The sequence below is a fragment of the Antrostomus carolinensis genome, unplaced genomic scaffold (assembly GCF_000700745.2).
Source record: "Antrostomus carolinensis isolate BGI_N321 unplaced genomic scaffold, ASM70074v2 scaffold7310, whole genome shotgun sequence".
Taxonomy (NCBI): Eukaryota; Metazoa; Chordata; class Aves; order Caprimulgiformes; family Caprimulgidae; genus Antrostomus; species Antrostomus carolinensis.
The window spans coordinates 145086-170302 of record NW_010287674.1 but is presented as its reverse complement, the minus strand read 5'-3'; the positions used below and the strand labels follow the sequence as shown (position 1 = coordinate 170302).

Here is a 25217-nt window from a genome sequence, read left to right as displayed (position 1 = left end):
GTCTCTAGGGAAGGTACGTTCTTTAGTAGCTTCACTTGAGACTGAAGTAAGAGATCAGGCTGTAAAAAGGATTAAGTAAGAAATATCCATAGTTAATTGGGAATAGTATCTGTAGATAAGTTGTAAAAAAATTAAAAAGAAAAAAAAGAAAAATCAGGGTTATGTGTGTAACATGGTCAAAGAAGATTGCTGTACACTTGATTTCCACAGAGCCATTACTGTATTATGGAAAAAAAAATGCCTCTAATGTGAAATGTAACCAAGATTGCTGTACACTTGATTTCCACAGAGCCGGTCTTGTATTATGGAAAAAAAATGCCTCTAATGTGAAATTGTGTGTAACATGGTCAAAGAAGATTGCTGTACACTTGATTTCCACAGAGCCATTACTGTATTATGGAAAAAAAAATGCCTCTAATGTGAAATGTAACCAGTGGGTTGGGGTTTTTGCTCTGTTTTGTTGGCTGTTCATCAGGCAATGCTAGTTTTGTCAGATCTCTTATACTCAGGGCTTTTTCTACTTGAATCTATTCACATCTATCAGTAATTATTAGTCCGACTTTGCTAATTCTCTGTGTAATTAACTTGTCAAAAATAATGCTAACTTCTAAGAGGGACTGGCATTTCTAACTCAGCAAATTGTGTTTGGTTATTAATATGTTTGATTGTCAGTCTTTCTCCTCCTAAAGAAAAGGACTGTATCAAATCCCCTTTGTCCTAGCATGCATTTGTCTTCTGTGCAGCTTAGAGCAAAAACTGTGCTGTAACAGTCTATATAATGCTGCAATTCCTGATCATGTGGCCTTCCTTCAAATTATTTTCCTTAATGTTTTCTTGTATGTGTTGTTTTGGGTTTTTTTTTTTTCCACTTTATGTTATTCACAATATTCAAATCTGGCTCCCTATGAAAAATCTGCCCTCGTGCCTTAATGTACATCCTATTGTTTAAAATTTTATTAAACAATATGAACTTAACCTTGAAAGGAGACCATGAAGAAATCACTTCAGCCAGACATCCTAGGACTCAACTGTGCATTTTGTACGCTGCCTGAACTAATGATTGGGGTGTCTATGCTATCTGTTCCAGTACAGAGGATGCTGTGAGAGGCCTGAGCTAATGTCCTTTTATCTTGTACTTGCTTAAATAAACCAGATGGTCTCCCAGGTTTGTAACACCAAAAAGCATTAAAACAATTACACTGATACTTTTGTGTAAATTTCTTCCTTGTATATATTAGTAAGAATTTTAAATGGTACAAAGTAGGGAGTGTTGTAGAGACAGCAGGTAAGTTCATGATGCTCTCTGGGAGTGTGGTGATGCTGGCTTTTGTTTTAACACTGTCAGACTCCCACTGTTCAGTCGTGGACGTATTCTTTGCTTAGACACTGACTAACCATGCTAAATACTTTAAGTGGATGGCAGACAGACTTGAGACTTAGTTAAATTTCTGCAGTTACACATAAAATAAACAACTAGACTTTCTTTTCCTTCCATTACAAGGTAGAGACAGCAGTGTTCTTTGAGGCCTGAAACCATTTGCAAGGATTTTTAAAAAACATGGTGAGCAGGCACCTTTGCAGACTATATCTGGGAAGGGTGGATTATACAAAGCTACTCTGCACCAAATAGATTTTAATGGCCAGGTTTTCTTTTAAAGTGAGTATCAGTATAATGGATTCTTTCTAGGCTATGAATCCAAAATGTAATCCTGTTTAAATATCATCTTGTGAAGATCAGCATAGCATTTTGACCTCTGAAATTGTGTTTTATGACAAGTTTGTATATGACATTCTTCACGTTGAAGTGAAGGTGTTAAGCTGGGGCTAGAAAAAAACCTGACACTATGGCACTTCTACCAAAGGTGGCAGTGAAACATTATTTACTAGGAAACTAGTGATCCAACCAGGAGATGGGATTATTCAAAATTGTTCTTTAAAAGTAAAAGATCATCTTGGAAGAGACTCAACTTTTTTTTTTTTTTTAATAACTCTTTTTTTTTTTTTTTCTGAACCTAATTATTAAGCAATCTGTGCTTTGTGTTCAGGCATCTAAAAATATCCAGAAACGTGTTTGTCAGAAGCGGGCTTAGCTATGATCTAAACATCTCTCAATCACTTTTATGCAGCTGTTGATCCAACTACAAAGCTTCAACATCCCCGAGTTTGTGAGTCATCTTTGTTCTCATGCACTTGTGCAAGTGAGTCCCTTCCCCATTAAAACTAAACACTGCTGTGCACCAGGTGAGAGGCTTCTGCTTTGCTCCTGGCAGTCATATAGGTTAAATAATAATAATAATAATAATAATAAAATCACTGTGGTGTTCAGCAAAAGCTGATGCACGAGAGTTGGCACTTTAGTTCTCTACTCTTAATTTGACATCTGCCCACAGCTTCCTTGAGAGTCTTGCTGAATCAAGGCTCGATGGAATCTAGAAACACTATAGATTGACTATAGGAAAAGAAGTGCTAGCAAAGGCAGGTCTTTTCCATTCTTCTAATTTAATACAAAGAGACAAGTCTAAATCAAGAGTCTCATTCAGATACTTATCTGTAACATTTTAAAATGTAGATTTTTATTATTAAAAATCATTTTGATTTAAATAAATAAAATCTTGGTTTATGCACAAGAGATTTTCCTGTACAGATGTGAAACTGCATTATTTTTTCTGGGACTGTCACAGCATTCTTGATGTATAGATCAATATTATAAAAATATACCTGATCTTGGTTTAAAACAGGAGGGGGGGAGGGGTTTCTGTAGACGGCTCAAACAGCTCAGGTAGAGTGTGTAGAAGGAGCAGGCTCTGGAGTAGGAAGGACTGTCAGTACAGATTCACTTGAGGATCTTCAGAAAGGATGTGCGGCATCAGAAAATGGTCTGTTTGAATTATCCAGCATCCCAGCTCTGTTCCAAGTATATCTTTAGAGGAAGTTGGCATCAGTTGTGACAACCCTTTGTGTGCTTCGGTCGGCAGCAGCGCTTTTCACAGAGTTTGACAAACTCGGACACAATGAAAACTGAGGAAGCCAGTCCGGTGAGAAACAGCAAGTCTGCAGAGAAGAAACAGAGTGGAGCTGAACGCAGCGGACAGTTGGGTTTGTGCTGGGCAGGAATCTCCAGTTAAGGGCCTTCCTGCCATAGATATTTGTGCTGGTGTAACTACACGGATATATGGTCTAGTGATGCTTTTGCTAGCTGTAGAGTCAGAGAAATGACCACGATGGACAAGGAGTACTCATACAGCCAGCTGGTATGGGCCACTTGGTGAGGGGTAACTTCTGCCTTAATTACTTGGGATCACTGAACCCTGTTTCTAACAACATGCCTGATGTAAATGCAGTACAATGTTGTATGGTAGAGTTTGCTCAGACTGATTCAAATGCTAAATTATGCATTGCATCTCAGCGAGGAGACATTCACCCTGCTTCTTCAAAATGGAGTGACTGCATAATGAGCCTTGATAGATTTATGTAGAGAAATATCATCGTACGGAGCTCAGAAAATCTTGGCATGTCTGCATTTACAGGCATTTACGTGCCGTAAATCAAAATTCAAAATCTAGGCTGGGATAATATCATTAAATACTACTACTATTTGCATTTAGCTATGTGTATGTATATAGGTATAGGAGCTGTGGATTGATTCCTCCTACCAGCAATCTGTTGGGAGCTATCATGTAACAATTTGGCAATGTTGTCTGCTTTTTAAAGTAGCTTTTAAAAAACCAAAAAACCCAAACAACAAACATTTATAAGTTTTACAACTTACCTAGCACTCCTAAGTTCTCTGTCTGGAAGATTTTTTGTAATGGAGGGACATAAATAACAGCCAGCTGTCCCAAAAATGACCCAAGCACAGAGTACAGGAACATACGGTTTCGGAAAAAGCCTATTTCAAGTATCAGCTTTGTCTAGAAAAAGGGAAAAAGAACAATAATAATAATAAAAATAAATAAATGGAACATTTCCCAATGTTCTGTTGGTACTTGAATGTCCCACTGTTTCTTTGCATGTAAACTCCGTTACTTTTTGAAGTTACATGAATGCTAACTTAGGCAGAGCTAGATAGTTGAAAGTGTAGTTACAGTTGAGCTATAATAGATAACATTATTTATAAAGATGATAACAATCAGGCTGCTTTAAATGACCCTTAAAACTCCCCTTCCTCTGCAAAATACTAATATTCTAATGTTTATGTGAGCGTTTTGCTGACAGAGCGATCTCACCTGAGAGCGGCACGTCAGGGCATTGAAGAGGTCGAAAAACACAAAACAGGTAAAAGTCATTGTTGTGGTTCGAGGAGTGATGCCACTTTTTGGATTCTGAAAGCACATGTACAAATTCAGGGGTTAGTTAAGCCTTATAAAAATATGTCAGTTCAACAGGTGAATTAAATATTCCCTTTAATGACCTCAGTCAAATTGAAGGGTAATAAAACAAAGGAATAACTCTAGTTCTAACCATTATAGATAGCATTAATTTCTCTCTGCGCATTCTTGAGTTTATGATCTTATCAACCATGTTTTAAATTCTTAAAAGTGATGTTGAATTTGAGTAAAGACTATTCTAAATTAAATTACTTAAACTGTTTTAGTAACAGTCACCATTGACTAACAGCAATCCATAGCTAGTGCACTCGGCATTTCTACTTACATGGAACTCTAAAGGTGAGAAGTACTTCAAAGCATTAATATGATATCAAGTCATAGTTTTCCCACTCAGATAGGAAAATCCAAATTAGAGGCAACACAGGGAGGCAGAAGCAGAACTAGGAGCTAACCCTGGTTTCTTAACCCTTGGCCACTGGAAGTATCTGAGAGTCCTGCACGCGTACTTAGAAATTGCCCTTCACTATGTTCTTTGCCCTGATGAAAACAAGACATGATTGCAGATTTCCTCACCTCCTTCCAGAAGACAAAGAGGGTTCCACTAATGATAATTATAGCTGACATGAAGATTTTCAGGATCAACGATTTGCTGAGTATAGTATCCGTGATACATCGGGGTGGCTGTTTGATAGTATCCCTGTCAACAGGTTCAACTCCCAAGCTGCCTCAAAGAGAAGCAGAGGGACACGTTTAGTTAATGCGGATGGTCCTGAAATGGTGCTGCTGGTAAAACAGGATGGATCTGGAGGATGAAATTCTTGGAAGTCAGCATGAAACATATCAGTGTTCTGGTGGGGTTACTGAAGGCTCCAGATTTGTCCAAGACACCTATGACAAAGGACTTTTTGCATAATGAGCTGCTAAAATTATATATTAAACTACCAAAGTGCATCATACTGGTATCCCATCCCAGAAAGAAAGCTAGCTGTGAGATTATGGCCAACATCTCTTCACGTTGTGGAAGGAGTACTTGTAATTAACAGGAGCTGTAATTAGCAGGCAGATGAGGTTCCCAAGTCTTGTGATTCTGGGGCGTATACCCCTTTATGTACCCAGCATTCCCTTGCCAGTCAGATCTGCAGGGCTACTAGCAGGACAACAGACCATACGTAGTCAAAAAATAGAATAATTAAGTGATTCCACCACAAAACAAGAATATGTAAAACCTCAAATAAAACTGAAGTAAATGCTTTTGGAAAGACCAGGAGGGAACAAAAATACAATTTGTCTTATCTAACCAATAAATGATCAGTGCAATAATAAGAAATCATAATGGCTTGTGTTCCTAAACCAAATTCAGATATATTAAAACCAAGAATATTTTGCTCATTTAACTCTTGCACACCTCTGGGCTGGTGGGCCGTCCATGATGATGTTGATCCATAAGATCTGCATAGCATTGAGTGGGTTTGGTAGGTTGAGCACTGTTGACAGAGTAATTAGGCTCAAAGCTGAAATGCTCCTGCAAAGCACAGAAGAACATTATTCTGCATGGCTTCACCCAAAAGGTGTTTTCACTGGAATTGAAGCAAACAAGAACTTACGTGCTCAACTGGAACCGGACAAAATTTTTTATGTTGTAAAATATTCCCTTTCCTTCTTCTATTGCATTCCTGGAAGGGAAAAGAGAGTTTATTAAATAACTAGCACTCAGACCGTTTTACATTGAGCTCCCTGTAACACTTAAAAGACAATTTGTCTTCTCTGGTACTTATTTCAGTCGAAATTCAGACTCGTGCTTGAGGACATCAATGCAGCTTCTCAGTTAAAATGACTTTGTCAGGACCAGTAGATCTGAAAACCCTGGTTTATATGGCCAGGTGTTGGTTCACAAAGCAGGTATGTGACCTATTTATATCCTCACTCTACTCTTCCTACTCTCACTGTAGTTGTGAACCAACAGAACATTGAAATGACTTCTTTCCTCTGAGCTTCCTGGACGAAGCAGAGAGTACAGGTTGTGATCTACTCAAACTTCTAAATGCTTTCAAATCCCCAGTTAGCTACAGCAATGAGAAACCAAGGCTTTCAGATGAAAGGTAGCTTTGTCACCACCACTTGAAACAGAACAGTCACTGCTGTGTATGCAACTGAAAATGAGCCAGCCCCACACTAGGTATCTCCACTTACTGCCTGTTGACTTACATGTCCCGTGTCTTGTGTTATTTCTAGGGTCAATCACACAACAGACTTGTTGCAATGGATAACCAGAAAGTATCTGAAGTAAGAAACTGTCTGATAGTAAGAAAGCCATGAAACCTACATTACTGTTGAGAAGTCATCGTCCACAAGAATCATGTTGGCAGCCTCTTTGCTGACGTCTGTACCAGCTTGTCCCATTGCAATCCCAATATCAGCAGATTTAAGGGCCACGGCATCATTAACACCATCTCCTGTCATTGAAACAATGGCACCAGCCCTCTGCAAAGCCTGTGAGAGTGGAGAGAGACTTTATAGCCAAGAGAAGACAAGTAAGTCCTGTTGGCAATCATAGGATTTGCACATAATATTTAAAGAGTAGAAGCTCTATGTGACTTTGAAGGTAAAGTAGATTCAGCAGCAAAACTCAAACCAAGAACTAAGAGACGGGAGGAGTATAGAGTATCTCACAACTCCAGCAGGAGTTAGAAGCAGGGAGTTAAGTCCTCAGAAATAATTCTCCTGATATTATGCTTGCTAATATCTCACTAGTGTCTTTCAAATGACCCAGGCCAGATCTGCAAAAGAAATGCTAAAACCTTCAGTGCAAATAGTGCCAATGCTCTAGCTTGGGTTTTACGATCCTTCGGTTTGAGCTGATCCTGCCTTGGAAGACCAGGTGGTCTAGAGAACTGAGTCCCTCCCACCCCTTACATCTTGGTTTTATGAGGCATACAATGGATTTGAAAGGCTCTTAGTACCTTTATGATTTTTAGTTTGTGCTTTGGACTTGTTCTGAAGAAAATGGAAACCTGAAAAACAAAAAAATACAATAATCTTGTATTAGGTGGATGCTATTGGAAAATAGACCTTGTTTTTGTAATCAAAACCATTACATTTTTGACAGTGGATGGTAGCTCTGCCTCTGCCAACTGGTCCAGCTCTTCCCCAGACATGGCTTTCAGCTTCCCATTGCAGAGACCAATATTCTGCCCTACAAAGAAAAGCCCAAAATGAGATCTGTCCATCAGCTCCAGAAAAACCCAACTATTTCCTGACTCAAAGAATAAAGGCAGCAATTAAAGAACTTACTGGGAATTATGTCTGAACCTGGGGTATCTGACAGGGCACACAGCTCTCTGGCTCTGAGTTGGGCCGGTCACCCTGTCCTTACTGAGCTGGAGTTATGGAAGCAACACAATACCCAGGACCAGAGCTGATACTAAATCTGTCGCTCTCTTCTCTTTTGCTTGCTCTGGGTATTTCTAATGGCAAAGAACAAAAAAGGGAAATTCAGAGACACTCACACTGTGACTGTTAGTGGAGTCTGTAATCCCAGCAATGCCATCTGTATCGTTTAAGGGTCTTACTCTGAGATTTTGCCATTTCTGGTGCTAAAATAGGGGAAATAAGTTACTGGAATTTGGCCCATGGTTCATAGCTGCTCTATTACTGCATTTAATGTGTTGTTTTGTTTTTTTTAATGGAAAAATAAGAAGCCAGCCAGTGGGATTTTAAATCCTCTATTGCACACACAAAAAGAATGATAAAGATTATTAGGTGAAAACTTTTGACTGATCTGACAGACATAATATAGACCCACAGGGAAGAAGCTCAGTGTGCTACCTATAGCCACAGCAGTTTCCAGGGCGTCTCCAGTTATCATCTTTACTGATACACCAGACTCAAAAAGGACTTGAACAGCTTCTCTCACTCCAGCCCTCGGGGGATCAATTATTCCAACCAGACCTAAAAATGTTAGCTTGCCAAGTTCTGGACCTGAAGCCAAAGCAAGTACTAGAAACAGAGTGGGGAAAAAAAGAAGACAAGACTAAATTATTCATAATGTGAGTCCATACATTAAAATAAATATTTAGAGGAATTATTAAATTGACAGTTTTCCTGCAGAAAAAGTCCAGATCTTTAGTCATTGTATTCAGATCTCATATAGACACAAAAATTTGGTCCACTCAAATAATATCAGTTTATCTGAATCAGAGCATTTTTGTTTCACATGTTTCTCTTAGGATTTATTTGTTTCTAATTTAAAGCTATCTACCAAGTGTTCTCTAAATGCAGATGGATTAAATTGGGACAGTGAAATGTTAGATTAGACACTGTTAAACTGCAATGTTAAACCATAGCGGTCCTGTAAAAACAAACCTGTTTTTGTTGTTGTTTTTTAAATCTAAAAATGAGAAATATAAATTCAGTTAAACCAATGAAACTTCCATCATGTAAACATCAAGGCTCTGAACAGTTTGTTTCCATTCTTGGTACCTAACCATATCATTCAATCGTTCTTAAAGGATATTTTGCCAGGGGTTCATGTCAGTGCTGCTTTGATGATTGAAGAACAAGCTCACACAATCGCTTCTCTTCAGAGCAGTAATCTGTCATTCACAACAGCAGATGATTCAGATATTGTAGAGCAAGCTCCATACATGAGTTAACCACAAGACACAGGGCTGGAGAATATGTACATTAACTATAACATCTTCCAGACCTGGCTGCCGAGACGTGTTCTCATCTACTTACAACCTGGGAACATGCACAGGAGATGGTGTCTTTGTTATTGTGTGAAAGTCAAAGATGTTTCTGAAATAATGTTTCTAGTGATGAAGGAAATGACACACATATTAAAACTTCTGTGGGCTGTGCGCTGACAAGCAGTCAGGATCAAAAGGAGATTGTTAGATTTGGTCCTAATAAAGCCTTGAACCAAACTTCAAATAAAAATCTCAGTGCCCAAATCCATGTGTTGAACCCCTTTCAAAGTTGCTTTTTGTTGCTCTTGAAATAGCTTCTCTAAAAGCAAAACTTGGCAGGACAGTGCTTAGATCAGGTTCAGCACCAAGCTTTTCAATGCAACATTCAGACCGTATCCCAGGCAATCACCACGCTCCATGGATGAAAATCATTCACCATTTCCAGTGCTGATTTCCAACTCCTTTCAATCTCACTAATTTAAACCCAGTTAAAAAAGTAAGTGGAAAGCAAGCAGCCAGCAGACCTAAGACATGGCCCTTGGCAAACTCTGACAAGTATTATGAAGAGATCTGATGCTGAGGACTGAGCTTCTGTCCATCCTGACCAAAACAGAGCAGGAAAATACTAGGGCCTGATAACCTGTAAGCTCAAGGGACACAGCAATGACTGACCCCGTAGACCTGAGGAGCCCATTCGTTTTTCTTCCTGCTGGTAGAAGGCTTTCTGCTGAGGTGTAAGTGATAATGAGATGCCACTGCTGTTATACAGAGTGCAATACCGAATAACTTCTTCAAATGCTCCTTTCATAAAGTAAATCTCTTCCTGATCCTTTAAAGTAAGGAGATAAAATACTTTGTCAAAGAAATGAAAAGAGGACATTTAAAAGTATTTACAATATAGCCTTTAAATCTTACATTAAAAAAGAAAACCTTTTGTTTGCTCTTTTACCTGTTTTGTATGATTCTATGCCCAGGTGCATATATTATTTATAGGATGCGATTTTTTTTCTCTAGCCATTTTTCGTGTTCAGAATGGTAATGGAAAGGTTGGTGAGTTTTTAAACCAGAGCACAATATCAGCTAAAATGAGCTGCTTAATCCAGTCAGGGAAAAATGGCCAACATTTTCTTACAAACATGGTATCTTTCCTCCCCTCTTGGTTATCTCTGAAAAACTTTTGTTTTCCTGCTCAAACCACTATATGAAAAGTATTATCTTCTCCCATTCAAAAACAACTTTACAAGCTAAAATTACACCCAAGTTGGGAATTTTGAGGTTTGTTAAGTTTTTCTCTTGACATAGTTAACTTCTGAAAACATTATTTGCTAAAGAGATACCATTTCATGCCCATTGTTGAGGTGCACAATTAGAAACACGAAACCAGCCGACGCCGCTGTTTGCTTTACCTGATTTTTCAGTGTGCATTTCACAGCCATCCACTTTTGTTCAGAGCTAAACGGAATTTCCTTCTTTCTTACATAAATGTCTTTTATGTCAGCTAACTCCATCTAAAGGAAGGTAAAACAAGAAGAGCACTGTAATGCTGAACAATGCCAAAGCTTGGATACATTTTCCATAATACAAGCATTGACTGTTGATCATGTACTTCCAGGTGGTCATAGACCACAGAGCTCAAGAGAAAGCATGGGGGGAGTAAGACTTATTTTTTCAAACTCATCTTTTCCTTTTGGTGCCTGATATGGGATAAATTAAACTAGGGTTTGAAGCTTGCTCCCTGTTGCAAAAACTAGGGACTTGCACTGCTGTTTTGGTGAGGCTTTGGGTCAAAAGAGGCTGAAGTCCTTTCCATAAACCTACAGCAAATTGATGGGCAGAGCAAATTTCTTCCAGCCCAAGCTCATGATCCCCTACTTCAGGTATTGCCCTACTTGGAAGAAAAAGGAAAATTAAAAATAACTGAATGGTCAATTGTGGATGTGGTTTCAAATTATTTCCTGATGAGTTACACTCAAAAAGCACCAGAAGAAGACCCTTCAGCAGTGAAATATGACAGTCTAAATCAATACACGCCTGCTTTAGTGGTGTGTGTGGTGCTCTAGGCAAAGTGGTAGTGATCAGAAGCAGCTTCCAGTCTTTCTCTCCCTGAGCTCCCACCAAACTAAAAATAAAAGAAAAAAAAAAAAATAGAAGGGAGAACCCCTCTCATATTCTGCTATTGCTCATCTGCTGAATGGCAGAGCAGAAGGAAGATTTTAATTTAACATTTAAGGAAAAAAGAAGTCATTGTTTTACCAATAATAATAATAATAATAATAATGATAATAAAATCATAGCTTCACTGTTAAACTTACAAGCTTTAAAAATAGGAGGTAAGAACAGACATTTGCAGGTGCATCATTTCATCAGGCACCTTCTGTTCTTTACAGCCCACCTGAGGTCTGTGGACTACAGGCTGCGTAACGCTGATCAGCTCATGCCTTGAGGTATTCTACAGGCCTCTGCCTATGAGCGTGAATGCCAGATTAACCAAAAAATTCTTGTTTTACATAATTGTGACTAAAAGAAAGTAAAAGCTAGCAGATAACCCAAATTGAGCATGACCCTCTGCCATGCTTTCTCTTATGGCTCATTTTTCACTCTCTTGTTTCCCTCCTGAACTCTTAATCTGCATGTGCAGAAAATACAAAAAAGCTGAAGCTGAGCTTGAAAGAAATCTATTATGCAGCATAACTGCAGAGATTAACCAAGGAAAACAATTATTGCTGTTAGCACAAAAGCTCAGGGAAGGTGTTTGTCCATGACAAAAGGTTTACATGTGAGAGGTGTACATCTCTGACCTTGGGGAGAAAAGACGAAGAAAGACTAAAACAAGTCTGGGGACTTTAAAGAAGTCTGATCCCTGCTGTCAGACCTAACAGTTCCAGCTCTTTTTTTTTTTTTAATTTCTGGAAAATATTTAATCTTAACAATCTTACCTTCATTGCAAGGGCAATGAGAGCTCCTTCTGTGGGCTGTCCCATCATGCTATTTTTCCTGATAATGGCGTTGTTGACTACACAACCAGCCTAGAGAAAAGGATGTATTGACCTGGTGGGGGTTTTTTTTCATAAATAAATTAATAGCTTTTTCATCTCTTCAAATGAACTAATGGGAGACTGGAGAGTGAAAGCAGCCACAGCCCAGAAGATGTGCTTTTCCCCATAGCAGCATCTCGAGATAAATTCTTGTGCTTTCTAAACCCACTTAATCCATAGGATACATCAATATTTTGGTAAAATGTTACATTTTGGATAAATTAACATCAAGAAAAACATAGTATGTATCTAACCAGCTTGATAAGTGGTGAAAATGAAAACTTAGTCTCTCCAGTCTCTCCTAGTATTGCTTCTAACATGTAGTACGGATAAAATAAGACCTAATCTCCATTTGAGATTCCAGCTCAGATCATTTCACTACCCAAACACTTCACTTTAACCTATGGTTGAATGAGCAAAATGTTATTTAATGCTAACATAAAACTGAGAGACCACCATGGTACATTTATAAATTGTAGCTAAAGTCTAGAATCCGTCCACAATAAAAGCCTGAATGTGGCAAAATTAATCAGTCTTTCCTCTACCAGAATTGTATTTTTATCCAAAACGTCATTGACACTTCAAGCTGATGACTCTGGTCTCTACATGTCTGATGATTGCTACCTTGTGCCCATAAGCTTCAGGTATTGTATCACAACCACTCAGACCCTTTCCAGGAGAACTCTCTGCAAGACAGTTCATTTTAGAGTTACAAAAGAGGCTTTTTTTAGTGCTCATAACCCAAAGTGATCTGTGCAAATGAAAACTGAATGTAAATAGGACAAGGTAGTTCATAAGTTATACTTACCTCCACTAGTTTCCCAACTGAGACATTAGAAAATTCTTTAAGAATCTCCTTTGAGGGCAGAAGATAAACGTTTCCTTCTCCATTGTAGCCCACCCCACTGACCTGACAAATGGAAAGACAGAAAGAGCAAATTTCCCAGTGCCACGTAGGACTATACTACATCTGTGTGCATCGGGGTGTACAGGAGCAAATTTCTGATTTTGAAGGGATCAGAGGTACGGTTTAGTAGTGGACAAGTACGGTTGGACTCAATGATCTCAAAGGTCTTTTCCAGCCAAACAATTCTATGATGATTTCTATGATTATTCCTTCTCACTCAAAGCAATGCATATGGGAAAGGCTGCAGAAAATGAGAGTATGTCAATACAATTGAGAACAAAAAGAATCAGCTTATCTTACACAAGACTTGTTTGCCATGAATTCAGAAGTCTCTTGCAGCTCAGTCAAGAGATCTAGCCCTATGGTAGCAGTGGGTGCACTGGTTTTACCCCACTGATGACTGGCCTGTGTCTCCACTACCTTACATTTTGCATCCCTGTGTTTTTTTACCCACTTTGTGCACAATGCCAAATGAACCCAGCAGAAGGATCAAGTCACTCGTATAATAAATATTCCTACAGAAGATGGACCCACAAGGGTCAGGGGCAGGTTTCAATATTTACAATAATTGCAGAGAACAGCAGATTATGTCAATGAACATCGTTGCTTACGGTATCTGAGCAGCTTTTGTGCAGTCAGGCCCACCTCTGCCTGTCTCCAGCACTGCAGAAATCCCTTCTCTTTAATGGGACTGGTGACGTGCAAGGAACTGCTTGTTTTGGGGCTGACTCAGCATCCCTCATTGGAGTCTAACTGAACTAAAAGCAAATTAGCCATGTTGAACTTAAACAGGAAAGTCCATATTACCGCCTCATCCCTACCTCTGCCTGGAACCCATCCGAGGTCATGAGCCGAGTCACTGTCATCTCGTTGGCTGTCAGAGTGCCTGTCTTATCTGAGCAGATGACATTGCAGCAACCTGATACAGGAAAGTTTTTAATCAGAATTAATAAATAATGCAACTGAACAATGAGATTCAGAAGAGGGAGAACATGTTTCTCTAACGTTACTTAAACTGTGAGAAAAGGGAGAAAATATCAAGAAATGGATGTGTTTCCTAATGGGATATTGTAAGGAAAGGATTTGGAGTGTATGTCAGGGTATCATGCCCATAATTTGAATGTGAGATGTGGTAGGACACATCTGAAGGGGCCACATTGTCTTGAGCATCATATGGTGGCAGTCAGAGAAGGCACTGATCTCCAGCAAGTTGATCAATGTTTCTGAGCTGCAATATCACAGCAGAACAGCTGTTATGTTCTGAAAAGACATCAAATTCCCACTGTGCCACGTGCTTCCTCAGGTAGGCCATCTAACCCTCGCTTCCCTAAATCAGGAGTGACAGCCCTTCCCTGTCTCACCAAGGAGCTGTGAGGGTAGATGTGTTAAAGACTGTTACAAAAAAATACTCAGAATTCCACAACTAAGAGAAGAAGCTGCCTCACTCATGCTCTCCTTTGTGACAATCCTGTTTCAGAAAAGCACATTTCTTCCAGGGCCTATTTACACCACAATACAGCAAAGGAGTGAATTAGCAGAGTCACCACATTCAGGTTAGTTTCCACTCCCAAGAAGGAGAAAAATGACTTTAATGCAAAAAAAGAATCAGACTCCAGCTCCCTTCTAAGTCTGAATATCTTCCCTGGCTCTGGAGATGACCACAGTGCTTAGGCACAGACCCCACGAGCACGATGATCACTAGGTAAAAACCTGGAGAGAATGAAGCAGATTTGTCTGCAATTAAATTAATGGCAGTTTTGCAGGATTAGCATGGAGCAAAGCTATCACCTCCAATATTTCATTTCTAGTTATTGACAATTAAGGAATCGGATAAAGAAGGAGGATTGTTTTTCTCCTTTTCAGGAGCTTAGCAGACATGGCACAATTAATGTGTAAGGAGAGAACAATTTTTGCTGTGCTTAGACTGTCTTTGCAGAGTAATCAGGCATCTGGCAGTTACACCTATTTGGGCACAGCCCTACCAGAACGAAACTCTCCATGAGAGAAGGTTTCAGATGTCCTGTGTCAGGGCAGAGACAATAAAATAAGGGTGATAAGATTCCTTAACTGCAGAATAAACAAGGGCAGTTCAAACAATAGCAGCATTTCCAAGGAAGACAGGTTTGAGTTGAAGGATCAGGCTGTGCAGCAGATATTTGTGACTGCATGGGCCAGGCTTGGCATTTAGTGTGCTTTTTAATGAGCACAACATGCCTTCTCCTTCATATAACTGCCATACTGACCAAGGTCAGAGCTGCAAAGCCTGGAATGCAGTGACCTGGGAATAAGATAAAAGAAAGTGGAAGAATAATTTCATTAGAGTTCATTCTGCCCTGCAGTTTTAAGGATGGGCTGGTCCTCTCTGCTCCTATTTTCCATCACTCTTTGGATATCTGGGAGATGGCCACACAGACTGTAGAAGGACAAATGGCTTTGTTTAGGCCACCGGGCTCCACTTGAGTGGCTGTAAGTTTTTTTTAGCCAGACATTGAAAAATTGGACAGGATGGACCTGCAGGATGATCCCACAGAATGGAGAGGAAGGAGAAACCAACGCTTTCAACCTGAAAAGAGGATGCATGTCTGCAAAGGGGCTCTGCTCCCCATGGGCCAATGCCATGGGTTGGGTTGCACCATTCCTAGCACCTGACTGTGTTCATATCACTAAAATAAGGAAAAAAGGGTGAGAAACACAGGGTAGAAAATGTATTTAAGTCTGAGTAGGTTGCTCTGGTCCAGTCAGCATATTCCAATTTTTAATTCAGACCAAGGCTCACTCGGCCAGTCTGTTGCTATTCAGTTCAGATTTGGAAGCCTGGCAGATGACCAAACTGCATGGCTTCTTTGCAGCCTTACCTAAGGTTTCTACTATGGGCAGCTTCTTCACTATCACCCTTTTCTTGGCCATCCGGAGAACGCCCAGCACCAGCGTTACAGTGACCACGATGGGAAGGCCCTCTGGGATGGCAGCCACTGCCAGGCTGGGGACAGTGGAGAGAAAACAGCTTCAGCATAGGGGTCAAACTGCAAGTACCGACCAAAACAGGTCAAAAGGGACATTTCCATGGGGTGAGTTTTCCTGCTTATATGTGCACATGTGAATGGGAGTGTGCAGTGTTAACCACTGGGACTCCTGGCACATTGTAAATACAAAAGCAAGATATTTATCCAATCCTTCAATATTTTCCTGGAGGATTTTGACAGACCAATTACTTTTTTTTCTTTACATTGCCAAAGAGCATTAATTTCTGGCTAAGTAGGGATTTAGGGGTTGGATTTCATTTCATTTGTTTAACTTTCTGAGGATGGAAGTTAAATATTCCTTGGCATCACAACTCACACATCAGCTGCTGGCTCCTGGCCATGCACAGCCCCTCATCTCCTCTCTTATGTGGGGGTGCAAGCTACAGTGGGACAGAATCAGCTCTCCAGATGTCTCCATGCTACACATACTGAATTGGAGCAGCTTCAAAACCTGCAACACCTGACATGCTAGAAAAATCCTGACAGTCTGTATGTGTCCCTTAGTCACCCTTGGGTAACTCTGAACACCTCTAGGTATGTCCAAAAAGTAACCAAGGAGGGCTTTTGAAACCACAGGCAGATCTCCAAAACTCAGGCTTAACCACTTTTCTTTGCCACCACATCACCTGGGGAGACAGGAAGATGGGCACTGAACCAGTTCGGCTTCTCTGTTACCTCCTCATCTTTGGTTTTGTTTCTATTTCCATAGAAAACCTTATTTATTTTATTTTTTTTTTCTTAAAGAATTGATTTTAGAGCCGTGACAACACCAAACAGCAGGTTTTATGGGTACTACTAAAAACATATGGTTTATTATGTTTGATTAAGAGGTTGTGCACGCTTTCATGCCGTGTAAAGTGTGCATTCCTACCTTTAGACGTAAATCCAGTAAGAACAGCAAAGGCTAATATTTGCTGTTGCTACACTCCCACTAAATTCATAGTGCAGATAGGAAAGGACATTCACAGCAGGATGAGGTGGAAAAGTCAGTGGAGATTTTCAAAATATTGATTTCCAGAATTAAATAATCACTTAAACTTGGGTTTTGTTTTCTACTAAACTCTGTTGTAAAGCTCACATTAATCTCACCAGTGCAAGATCAATACCTATTTAGGAAGGGTCTTACTCAAGTTCTTTTTTGTGAAATGTCCATTGTTTTGAACAGGGAATTCCCAGGGACACTTTTCATTAGAAATCAAAGAGAAAGGTGTTCTCCAGTCCTTACCTGACTCCAATCGTGAACATGCTGAGGAGATGCTTCCCTTGTAACCAGCCAATGAGCATTATTAAACCTGATGGGGGAAAACCATCTGATTAAAAACTGCAAGAAATTAATAAGTTTCTAAGCTGCTTTAGCTGTTGTTGGGGAACTGAGTATGCAGTGAGGCCCCTCATATCTCTCCTTCCAAAGTGTCTCTACTTGAACCCCCAAAGTTCAGGTAACCCACATCAAAAACTAATTAAGTAATTTGGAAAAATTATCCCTGGAGCACAGGAGGCTTTCACAGCTGACCATGCAAGTATGAGCACTGTGTCCAACTCACCAATTATGCCAAAGGAGAAAAGTGTGAGTTGCTTCCCCAGTCTGTCCATGCTTTTCTGGAGAGGTGTTTTGGGAGTCTGGAAACATTAGAGCATAGCTGGTGTTCTTTGCTTGTTACATGAGATAAGATGACCATCAGCCCAGAATGACTGACCCACACAGTACTGGTTATCATAACCGTGGTCCCTACAGCTGCCTGATACACCCCAATGCTTACCCACCCCAAACCCTCAACGGGGTCTGCTGGGCACAGAGAGAGAGTATCTGCCTCAATACACTCAAAACAGGCAGAAAGTGGGGAAGAAAAGAATTACATTCAATTATAGCTGGGGAGCCAAGGTAGAGACAGATTAAGACCTAAATTGGAGAAGGGCCTTAGTGATCGAGTCCAAAACTGGATCATGTGTATGCAAAACTTCTAGGACAGGGATAAAAAGTCTGGACCCCCATCCCTGTCCCAAAGGCTTTGCACACACATCACCCAGAAGTGTCTCCTTCTGCTTTGCTGTGATTTCTTGCACTAATGGAACAAGAGTTAACTAGTTTCTAGGCCCTCATCTATGTTAGCTCAGAGCTCTGGCCCATGAAATTTTGGCAAGTATAGAAGTAAAATTTTATAAGTGTAGTGGAAAGTAGGGGAGGGGGGCAGGGAGGGAGAAGAAACCATGATGCTTGGGTGACTACCAAGTTAGACACAAGCTGAGCATCAAAAGTCTGGATTTAGAAGCCTAAATCCTGCTTATAACCTTCTTTTTTTGGATAGAACACTTTGGTGTCCCTCAGTCACACAGGCATTTTGTAGCAGAAACAGAAATGAACCCAGAGCATTAACTTTTGGAACTGCTCCTCCTCACAAGCTTATCCAGAACATCCACCATTTCCAGAGAGACAGAAAGACTTTACCTCTTCAGCTTGCATCATTTTGAACACCTCTCCAAACTGTGAGTTTTCACCTGTCCCAATAACTACACCCTGAAAAGAAGGAAAAAAAAAAAGAGAAGGGGAGATGAAAAAAAAGTCTAGTGATTCTGTAACTAATGTTGAGGAGAAGATCGAGGCTGACAGGACTCACTTTGCCCTTCCCGTATCTCACCAGGGTCCCCATGAAAACAACATTGCTCAGTGTGGTTATGTCTCCAGCTTCCAGTAAGACACTGTCAGTCTTGTTACAAGGTTCAGCTTCTCCAGTAAAACTGGATTCATCCACCAGCAGATCTGTAACCTAATTAAAAAGGCACATTTCTGGCACTGTTAAGACAATGAATTTCCAAGCCAGGTTCTTGTACGTATAGCTGCATTTACCTCTATCAGCCTGAGGTCTGCAGGAACCCTGTCGCCAACAGACAGATAGATGATATCTCCAGGCACAAGCTCTCGCGCTAGAAGGTGCTGCAGTTTTCCTTCCCTTAGGCTACATTGGAACAAATGGAAAAAGAAGAAAGGAAACCTGGCTGTGAGGTTTTTATTCCTTCTGTGGGCTTGGGAATGTGACTGGCAAGAAAGCAAAAGCCCTCAAATAGCTTCCAAAGTAAATAAGGACATAAAATCTTCATAACAATGAGGAGAGGTGATTATATTCAGTTTGGGCTCATTTTTAATTCATAAACAGATGGGCAGGTTATGGAAGACTTGCATTTCAGCAATAAGTGACTTAAAAAGTACTTATACAGTAGACAGGGGTGACAAGAAGGTGCTTTCCTGTGGCTCATGCTTTAAATGATGAAATGCAGATTCCTTAACCTAAAAAGAAGATTTTTAAAGCTAGAATTACCGCTGGCATTTCACTAGTGTATTAAAAATACAGTCTTTCATGTGGTTAGATGCTTATGGTGTCATATCATAAATAAATAAAGATCAAACAGTGGCATTTGTAAGATTCAAACCAGGGTGAACTTTGAACCAGAAGAAAACCCCACGCTGCTTTCACAGTGCAAGGTGTCTCAGAGCCTCACAGCTTATTTATGTTGGCTGTGACAAAACTGATTTGCAAAGACATAAATAGGAAAAGTGTTTCCTGGAACGTAAAGCACTGATGCTGAACATCAAAAGGAACGTGGTATCTGATGCACCCTACAACTGCTCCATGGGCAGTGGTGGGACTGTGCTCGCCTGTGGCTGATTGGCACCAAAACACCTGGTGTGCCCATGCCCGGCAGGTACGTACAGCAACAGGCAGATGTGGATGAGGAGATCCAACCCACGTGCACCTCTGCTCATAAGCTGGTTTGTGCCAATCAACCAGAGGTAAAACTACCCTAAAGCCAAGAAAATATGCAAGTGAGGTTTTTCCTGCATGAGGAACCTGTGACATGCAAAGAGGTTGCAGGGTCCTTATGCAGGGTGTGGAGAGGGACATTTCTGGGACCCTCCTGTCTCTCAGCATTTATTCAATCCCTCTGGGTGCCTACTTTAAACTTCAGAGTCATTTAATTCCCTTTCTTTGTGCCTTACAGCTGCATCCACACATGGTGACACCTCTCCAGACACCAGTTTCTCATTACTTGCATGACAACCTGAGGTGATTTTCTTCACCAATCAGTTTTGCCCTCATAACCCAACCCTACTAGAACCCACTGAACCAGGCATGCCTCACCAGTTGCACTCGGGTGGCACCAGCTTGTTAAGTTCTTCCAAAGATTTTTCCGAGCGATACTCCTTTTAAAAAAGAAAAGAGAAGAAAGCCAAGTTACACGAGTGGGCTCACTCATGATAGCCCTGGCTACGGAGCTGAGCTCTGGCTGACGTACCTGGATGAAGGCCACAGTGACCACAATGAGCACTGCCTGAGAACAAAGAGACATTAGAGGTGTGGGCACATCAGCTTCAGAAAGACAAAGGTTGGGTTGCAGGAGAGGTACCACCTACCATGGTGATGCTCGCCGCATCTTCATATTCTTTCGTGATGATGCTCACCAGAGCGGAAGCCAGCAACAAGAGAATGAGGGGATTTTTAAACTGAAAAAATAAAACCAAATTGCAATGTAAAATCAAATATGGAGTTGCTGAAGCTGAGCTGGCCTCAGATCTCATCAGAAAGAATTAGATATGAGGTTTTGCTGCAGGGACCCTCCTTGCTCCTGAGAGCAGCACTGCTCTGCCCGGGCAGAGTGGGTGCAGCACCCGTGGTCAGTGACTAGATATAGACCGAGTCTAAGGAGGAATTATTTTTAAAATAAGGGTGGTGCAACCCTGGCTCAGGATACCCAGAGAGGTGGTAGAAGCCCCATCCCTGGAAACATTCAAGGTCAGATTGGACAAGGTTCTGAGCAACCTGATCTGGTTGGAGATGTCCCTGCTCACTGCAGGGGGGTTGGACTAGATGCCCTTGAAAAGTCCCTTCCAACCTAAACCATCCTGTGATTCTATCCTACCCCTGTACAGGAGATGAACAGCATCAGGGACCTGCAGGACAAGGCTCACACCAAAAGACATGACTTTCCTCTCTTTTCTCTTGCTTGCACAGGCAAGGCTCGCCTTTGCAGACATACAGCTCAGGACTGACTCTAAAAGCTCCTTGGAGGCATGATAACTCCAAACAAAAACTTTATTGTATGTTCAGAATTTGAAACCAGAAATCCTCTTTTCTTTTTTTTTCCCCTCCCCTTTTCTTTTTCTTTCTTTAATTAATCTGCTAAACTGGATCCAGGACTGCAGGAACCAATTCCTCAGGTTTTTTTCACTTTTAAACAGAGATTTTTAAGGACTTTTATCCTACCTGGAAAATTACAGCTCTGTTTGGCTAATGTGGGAATTGTTGGGAGAGAATTAAGTCAGGCAAAGACAAGGTTGCCTGTTTTGAGTAACAGACGTGTGGTGATGCATGGTAGGAAAGCCAAGGCTTAAACTGATTCCTTGCTGAAGCCAAAGGTGAAAGTCCCTTTGTTTCTCTTTAGAAAGAGTGAGCTGGAGGGGATGATTTACAAAAATAACAGCTGGAAGAAGAGTAAGTGTCTGCTGAGGGATGATGCTCAAGTGCAGAGTGGTGAATGGTGAGGGGCTAGAAGCAGCTCTACCAGAGGGACCAACAGGTTATGAGAGGATCAGAGATCCACTAAAGAGTTTGTTTGGTGCCCCCATATGAGAAAGAACTTGCTAAGGAAGAGCAGGAAGAAAGCACCATCTCACTTTTTGTTAAGAGTAAGAGAATCCTTGAAGAGATTTAGTGATGATTACAAAGTGCTTAAAGAATATTGATCACATAGGAAAAAAGGGATAATCCATGAAAGAAAAATAAAGTCTTTCAAAGCAACTAAAATCTTCATGATCCAGCTAAGCAAGAAGGAAACCAGTCAAATTGCTGGTTGAAAATAAACAACAGAAAAAGGACCCTTCTTGTTTGGTTAAAAGCTGTGTAACAGAGGTGCAGGATGGAATTCATACTGATGAGAACCAGTTAATAGAAGCAAAACTCAGGGATAACTCAGCTGGGGAAGAGCAAGATAGCCAACACCACCTTCTGCCTAGCTTTTTGTGGGCAGCTGGTTTGAAATCATGGATCTTCACAGCACATGGCACTACATATGAATGTATCCACTACTGACTAATAGAGACACTAACATTCATCTCAGCCCTACAACTGCCTCTGCTTTTGCTGAAGGTTTAGGGCTTTCCTTCTCTGGGGTAACTGAAATAAGAGCAGCTTTCAGCTACTACTGGTTTTCATCAAACCTTTCATGATTTTATCACTCGCCTTAAAAGGAATAAGTATGCTCCAGAAATCAGGTCACTGATCTTTTGATTTGTGGACTGCGTGGAGATAAAAAGGTTTATTTTTATTTTAAGGTGCTATCTTCACATCAAATGACCCCACATCTGAATCTCACAATGGCTTTCCCAGGAGAACAGACAGTTTCTATATCTGGGGCACATCCTGTTCCAAGGCTGAATCCGTGGAAGCAGAAACCCTGAATATTTTAATGTAGAGATACACTCAATCCATCCCAGCCAGGGGATTTCACCAGGAAATGAGAATCTGTGCAGAAAATCCTTACCTGGTCTAGATATTTCTTCCATATTGGCTCTGTATTCTCTACTGAAAATTCATTCCAACCATGTTTTAACCTGCGTTGTAGCACAGAAAACTCAGAGAGTCCAGTTTGTAAATCAACCTAGAGGGAAATGAAACAAAACCAAAATAAGTGCTGCATGTATTTGCACAACATTTTCCAAGGAGCTGCTGATGACCTGAGCTGTGCAGGTTCCCCCCGGGGCTGCTCCACCAGCCTTGGCAGAGCACTGCGAGCGCATCCTTTTCCAGGGTGGACAATTGAACTCTTTCACCTGCAGCTCCCAGAGCCACTCATGTCACTGAAATCCTTCCCCAGGACAAATGCCCAAAGCTGAGCCTCGAACACAGCCAACACGAGGATTCATCCCACATAAAGACAGAGGCATTGGGCACTCCAAGGGTTGCCATGTGAAACCAAACACCAATTTTGTTGCTCAGTCTCTTCCCAGACTCAGCTCACACAGACTGCCTTGCTGAGTTCACAAAGCCCTGTAAAACCCCTTACGTTTAAGGCTTTTGCCAAGTCTTCTTTATGGCATTTACAGGCGTCTTTTGGGGGCAGGACTGTCACCTCCTTCTCCTGCTCGATTATTTTCAGCTCACACTCCTCATGGCTCTGTGTAAATGAGATAAAGCAATCGTTAGGCAAGAGCACAGTTCAAAACAGCATTTCAGCATCTCTTTGCTTCCTCCCTTAATCCCATTCCCTTCCCTCACCTTGCCAATTGTGTGACTTTAGAGTTAGCCAAACCACATCATATTTCCTCATATTTAAGTGAAACCTCCTGTGTTACAGCTTGTGCCCGTTGCCCCTTGTCCTATCACTGGCCACCACTGAAGAGAGTCTGGCCCCATCCGCCTGACACCCTTTAGATATTTATAAACATTGATAAGGTCCCCTCTGAGTCTTCTCCAGGCTAAACAGACTCAGCTTTCTCAGTCTTTCCTCATAAGAAAGATGCTCCTGCCCCTTAATCATCTTCGTAGCCTCTGCTGGACTCTCTCCAGAAGTTCCCTATCTCTCTTGGATGGAAATGAAATGTCCAGGTCCAGCTCATAGCAGCACTTGAGTAAGAGTTTGGAGGACTTCAGAGGTGCCTGAAGTGGTATTTGGAGAATTAACCCTTCTACAAATATTCATTGGGTTTCTGGGAACATCCAGTGTTTTGCAGTCTAAAGCCTGAGATAAATACCAAAAATCTCTCTGGCTGCTCGCCCATGCCTGCACACAGAACTGCTTTCTGCCTTGTGGCTTCTGGAGAGCTCATAGCTGATGAGATAGGGGCATCTCTAAGCCCTGCTCCTTAAAAAAAGGCTTTTTCCACTTCCATATGTTGCAGCCCTGTTTTTATCACTGTTTACTGCCCCAGAGAACAGTTGATAACACACGGGATAGATACAGCACCAACCTGCTCCCAGTAGAAATGCAGAGGGGGTTCCTGTGATCCCTTGGACTGTGTGTTGCTCATTTAGGAGCCATTTTTCCTCAGGAACAACCCACCTTTCCAAAACCCCAGCATTTTGCCCAAGATTTCCAAGGATTCTCCTGCTTCCACATTTCCCTCACACTGGTGACCATGGTTTCCCCAAAGAAGCCACAGTATTTCTCCACTGTTTTGAAGCACACCAGCACCAGCCATCACCCTTATTTCAACATTTCCTTAACAGACATCCCTAGAAGGGACAATAAAGTCCTTCCATGTTTAAAACTGATGATTTATGCTTACTTGTGTGTCCTACTCATGCAAATTCATCAGTTCCCTGTAAGTTTATTGATACCCAGAAGCTTCAAGACCAAAAGCCACCCGTGCACCTAAGGAAATTAAGAAGAAAAAAAGGGGAAGAACATACAGGGCTGTCACATATGGAAACATACCTTACATCCATCACCAGGATGGTTTGATTAGCGTGGTTCCTACAGGCTCCTCTGTGCTGCTGGTGACACATGCAGGTGTCAAGGTACAGCCGTTGCCTTGAAGGAGCTTAAATTTTAATTAAAGAAGCTGGAGGGCAGGAAGAGACCCATGCAGGAGGGTGACATGCCTGCATCCCTCAGAGCCAGTGGAAGAAGCCAAGGCCCAGCTCTGTCACTAATATTTACCTTGGAAAAGGCAGGAAGGACATAAATGACAAAAACATATGGATGTGCTGGAGCCACACGCAGCCAGCGCTGGCTGAGGATCAATAGAAACCCTGGCAGATCCTTACAGCCAGGGGCTGTTGTGAAATGAACAGCTTAATTGGGATGAGTTAATTTGCATTGATTAGCTTACATCTGTAAGTGATTTCCCCTGGATGAAGGTGGCACAGCTTTTCCTACCAGATAAACAGCTCCAGTGATGCACAAGTTAGAAATGCATCAATGGAGCCTCATCTCCCTTCTCTGCAAAGCACTGCTGGTGTGGAGCCCCTTTGCCCCTAAATGCATCCCACCTTGTGTCTGTTGGGTACCAGGCAGTGTCCTGAGCAAACCTCTTCATAGACTAACCTCTCATTATGCATTACTTATGAGGAGAGGCTTGGTTTATTCAGCCTGGAGTAGAGGAGACTGAGAGGAGATCTCATGGCCGTCTAGAACTTCCTCCTAAGGGGAAGAGGAGGGGCAGGCGCTGATCTCTTCTCTCTGGCCACCAATGCCAGGATCAGAGGAAATGGCAGGAAGATGTGACAGGGGGGGGGGGGGGT

General features: G+C 41.4%; 1 protein-coding gene across 1 annotated transcript in view; it reads right to left on the bottom strand.

The window, feature by feature from the left end:
* Nucleotides 1-2938: 2938 nt before the first annotated feature.
* Nucleotides 2939-25217, bottom strand: part of ATP2C2 (ATPase secretory pathway Ca2+ transporting 2) — a 27053-nt gene continuing 4774 nt past the window's right edge. Inside the window, exons 2-27 of the mRNA XM_010163724.1 lie at nt 23038-23148; nt 22516-22632; nt 20390-20479; nt 20272-20307; nt 20118-20179; nt 18827-18935; nt 18597-18746; nt 18428-18496; nt 17526-17601; nt 17207-17273; nt 15814-15938; nt 13780-13877; nt 12860-12961; nt 11953-12042; nt 10423-10524; nt 9689-9845; nt 8154-8324; nt 7424-7521; nt 7289-7339; nt 6652-6818; nt 5933-6001; nt 5734-5850; nt 4902-5049; nt 4227-4322; nt 3770-3911; nt 2939-3051 (exon numbers count right to left, since the gene is read on the bottom strand). Coding sequence (XP_010162026.1) covers nt 2939-3051; nt 3770-3911; nt 4227-4322; nt 4902-5049; nt 5734-5850; nt 5933-6001; nt 6652-6818; nt 7289-7339; nt 7424-7521; nt 8154-8324; nt 9689-9845; nt 10423-10524; nt 11953-12042; nt 12860-12961; nt 13780-13877; nt 15814-15938; nt 17207-17273; nt 17526-17601; nt 18428-18496; nt 18597-18746; nt 18827-18935; nt 20118-20179; nt 20272-20307; nt 20390-20479; nt 22516-22632; nt 23038-23148 — 2733 coding nt within the window. The remainder of the gene's footprint in view (nt 3052-3769; nt 3912-4226; nt 4323-4901; nt 5050-5733; nt 5851-5932; nt 6002-6651; nt 6819-7288; nt 7340-7423; nt 7522-8153; nt 8325-9688; nt 9846-10422; nt 10525-11952; nt 12043-12859; nt 12962-13779; nt 13878-15813; nt 15939-17206; nt 17274-17525; nt 17602-18427; nt 18497-18596; nt 18747-18826; nt 18936-20117; nt 20180-20271; nt 20308-20389; nt 20480-22515; nt 22633-23037; nt 23149-25217) is intronic.